This window comes from Echinops telfairi, unplaced genomic scaffold (assembly GCF_000313985.2).
Source record: "Echinops telfairi isolate 266 unplaced genomic scaffold, ASM31398v2 ScPeMD7_5;HRSCAF=22, whole genome shotgun sequence".
Taxonomy (NCBI): Eukaryota; Metazoa; Chordata; class Mammalia; order Afrosoricida; family Tenrecidae; genus Echinops; species Echinops telfairi.
Genome location: NW_022103901.1, coordinates 32,492,933 through 32,495,381, shown reverse-complemented (window position 1 = coordinate 32,495,381; position 2,449 = coordinate 32,492,933). Strand labels below are relative to the sequence as shown.

The 2,449-nt window shown below is 45.7% G+C and overlaps 1 protein-coding gene across 1 annotated transcript; it reads right to left on the bottom strand.

Annotated features, from left to right (window-relative positions):
* Nucleotides 1-575: 575 nt before the first annotated feature.
* On the bottom strand, nucleotides 576-1,517 carry LOC101658575 (olfactory receptor 1361-like). Its single transcript, XM_004706216.1, has one exon. It carries the CDS (start codon nucleotides 1,515-1,517, stop codon nucleotides 576-578), a length of 942 nt encoding a protein of 313 aa, XP_004706273.1.
* Between the last annotated feature and the right edge of the window lie 932 nt (nucleotides 1,518-2,449).

The following is a 2,449-nucleotide window of genomic DNA, read 5'->3' as shown; positions in this document are numbered from 1 at the left end:
AAAGGAAAAATGCCATGTACACAGGTGTAGATGAGAGATAAGAGCTCACGACACACAGAACCCAGGAGCAGGAATGGGAATAGCAATACCAGATGGGTAGGGGGAAGAGGGAGGGGGAAGAGGGGAAGAAAGGTGAGCCATGGACACACATCCACCACCCCCACTCCAGGGGGAAGAACAATGAAGACTATGGGGGGAGGGGGACAGTGGTCCGTGTGAGATATACAAATAATAATAATTTATAATCTATCAAGGGGTCATGGGTGGGGGAGGGAAGGAGGAAAAAGAGGAGCTGATACCAAGGGCTCAATGGAAGAGAATGTGTGAATATGCCTGATACAATGTGTGAATATGCCTGATACAATTGATGTATTGATTGTAATAAGAATTGTAAGAGCCCTCAATAAGATGATAAAAAAAAGAGAAAAAGATCAATATGCATTAAAAAAAAACCAACAAAGGAAAAATGTTAAGTTTCACACAATGAGAGGGGGGAAAGGTATTTTATTAGATACTAGTTGCGATGGGGTCTTTTGTTCTGTTTTGGCTCCTGTCTAGAATATCCAGAGTCCAGGTCAACATTGAGCAGAGAAAAATCCCATGGCAACCATTTTCCTCAGAGCCCCTTTCATGTCCTTGTTCCTGAGGCTGTAGATGAAGGGGTTCAGCATGGGGGTCACCACTGTATACATCACAGTTGCTGCAGTATCTGTCTCAGCTGAGTGGGTGGATGAAGGGTTGAAATACAGGGCGATGATGGTGCCATAGAAGAGGGAAACCACAGCCAGGTGGGAGCCACAGGTGGAGAAGGCTTTCCACTTTCCCTTTGTGGACGGGACTCTCAGGACTGTACACACAATAAGGATGTATGAGATGAGGATGCAAATAAATGGAGAAATCATGATCAACCCTGCTACAACGAGAATCATCATTTCATTGAGATATGTGTCAGAGCAGGAGAGTTTCAGGAGACTCACGTCACAGAAGAAGTGGGGGATCCTGTTGTCTGCACAGAATGAGAGTGGAGCCATCAGTAGGGTGTGCAAGAGAGCATTCAGACTGGCAGTGACCCAAGACCCAGTGACCAGCAGTGCACAGAACTGAGGGGTCATCTTTGTTGTGTAGTGTAAGGGGTGGCACACAGCAACAAAGCGATCGTAGGCCATCACAGCCAGGAGGAAATTGTCCATGTCAGCAAACACAATGAGAAAATACAGCTGTGTGAGACACCCAGCGTAGGAGATCATCTGACTCCCAAGTATGTGGTTGACCAACATCTTGGGGATAGTGGTAGATGTGAAGCAGACATCCACGAAGGACAGGTTGCTGAGGAAGAAGTACATGGGGGTGTGCAGGCGGGAGTCTGCACTGATGGCCAGGATGATGAGCAGGTTGCCCAGGACCGTGGCCAGGTACATGCTCAGGAAGATCACGAAGAGGAGCTGCTGCTGCTGGGGCTGCCTGGAGAGCCCCAGGAGGAGGAACTCGGAGACACTTGACTGGTTTACCCCACTCATGGGTATAGACACAAGTTAATACACAACAGCAAATTGAGAAGCCTATACATGGAAGGTAAATGTATGACAAATCAAGCTTCACACACTCAATTCCCAACACTGCCTTGTTGCCTTTCCTACTGCACTCACGGACTCTTGTGTATTTTGTATCAAAAAACACAGCCATACACGCATTCCAACTCTCTGACTACGTGTTTGCTTTCTTATATTTCCCAGCTCCCACCCCAAGTACTTACTTGCTCTTGAAGACACAAGAGAAATTGATTTTTGTTATTGGTTTTATCAGAGATGGAGTCAGGACTCCTCTTGTTGCCCCTGGACCTTGCAAGGTTTAGCAAATGGAGTTTCCAACCTTTATTTCTTAGCAAATAAATACTCCCTTCTCTACTCCTGTAGTCTTACCTGGGAGAAGTGGGTGCTGTCACAATGGTGTGGCCAATGCTTCACTCTATTCTAAAGATTGGAAAGTTTTGTAAATCTACCTAAGTCCCGAGTGAATGAAGACAGGCGGCTCATGGCCTTGGCCCTGTGTGCTGTCAGGATGTTTAGGGCATTTACTGGGGCTTCCATGGCCAATGGGACCAGATTCCCTAAGAGGCTCATTATAGAAAAGCAGGAAGTAATTATCCCACGTACTTCCTAGTCCCTTTGGGCCCAATACAGATGACAAAGAATACTAGTTAAGTCCTAGTTCAGAACTTGGAGATGAAGCAATTTGGGCAGACAGTTAGTTCCCTAACAAAATTCCCTGGCGCTCACATTTTATTACCTTGCTAATCGGCTTGTGCTTCTAGGTTGGAGATTCCATTATGAAGATATTTTTCATGTTTGCTTCACTCAGAAACTGGAGAAATTACAGTGTTATCTCTGTAATTCTATTTTCATCTTATGTCTGGTCATTTACTGCATGGGCTTAGTGATGCCTTTGCCAG

Bases quoted from the DNA above. Each gene is read 5' to 3' on its own strand.
- LOC101658575 (XM_004706216.1), bottom strand. From the start codon at position 1,517: ATGAGTGGGGTAAACCAGTCAAGTGTCTCCGAGTTCCTCCTCCTGGGG.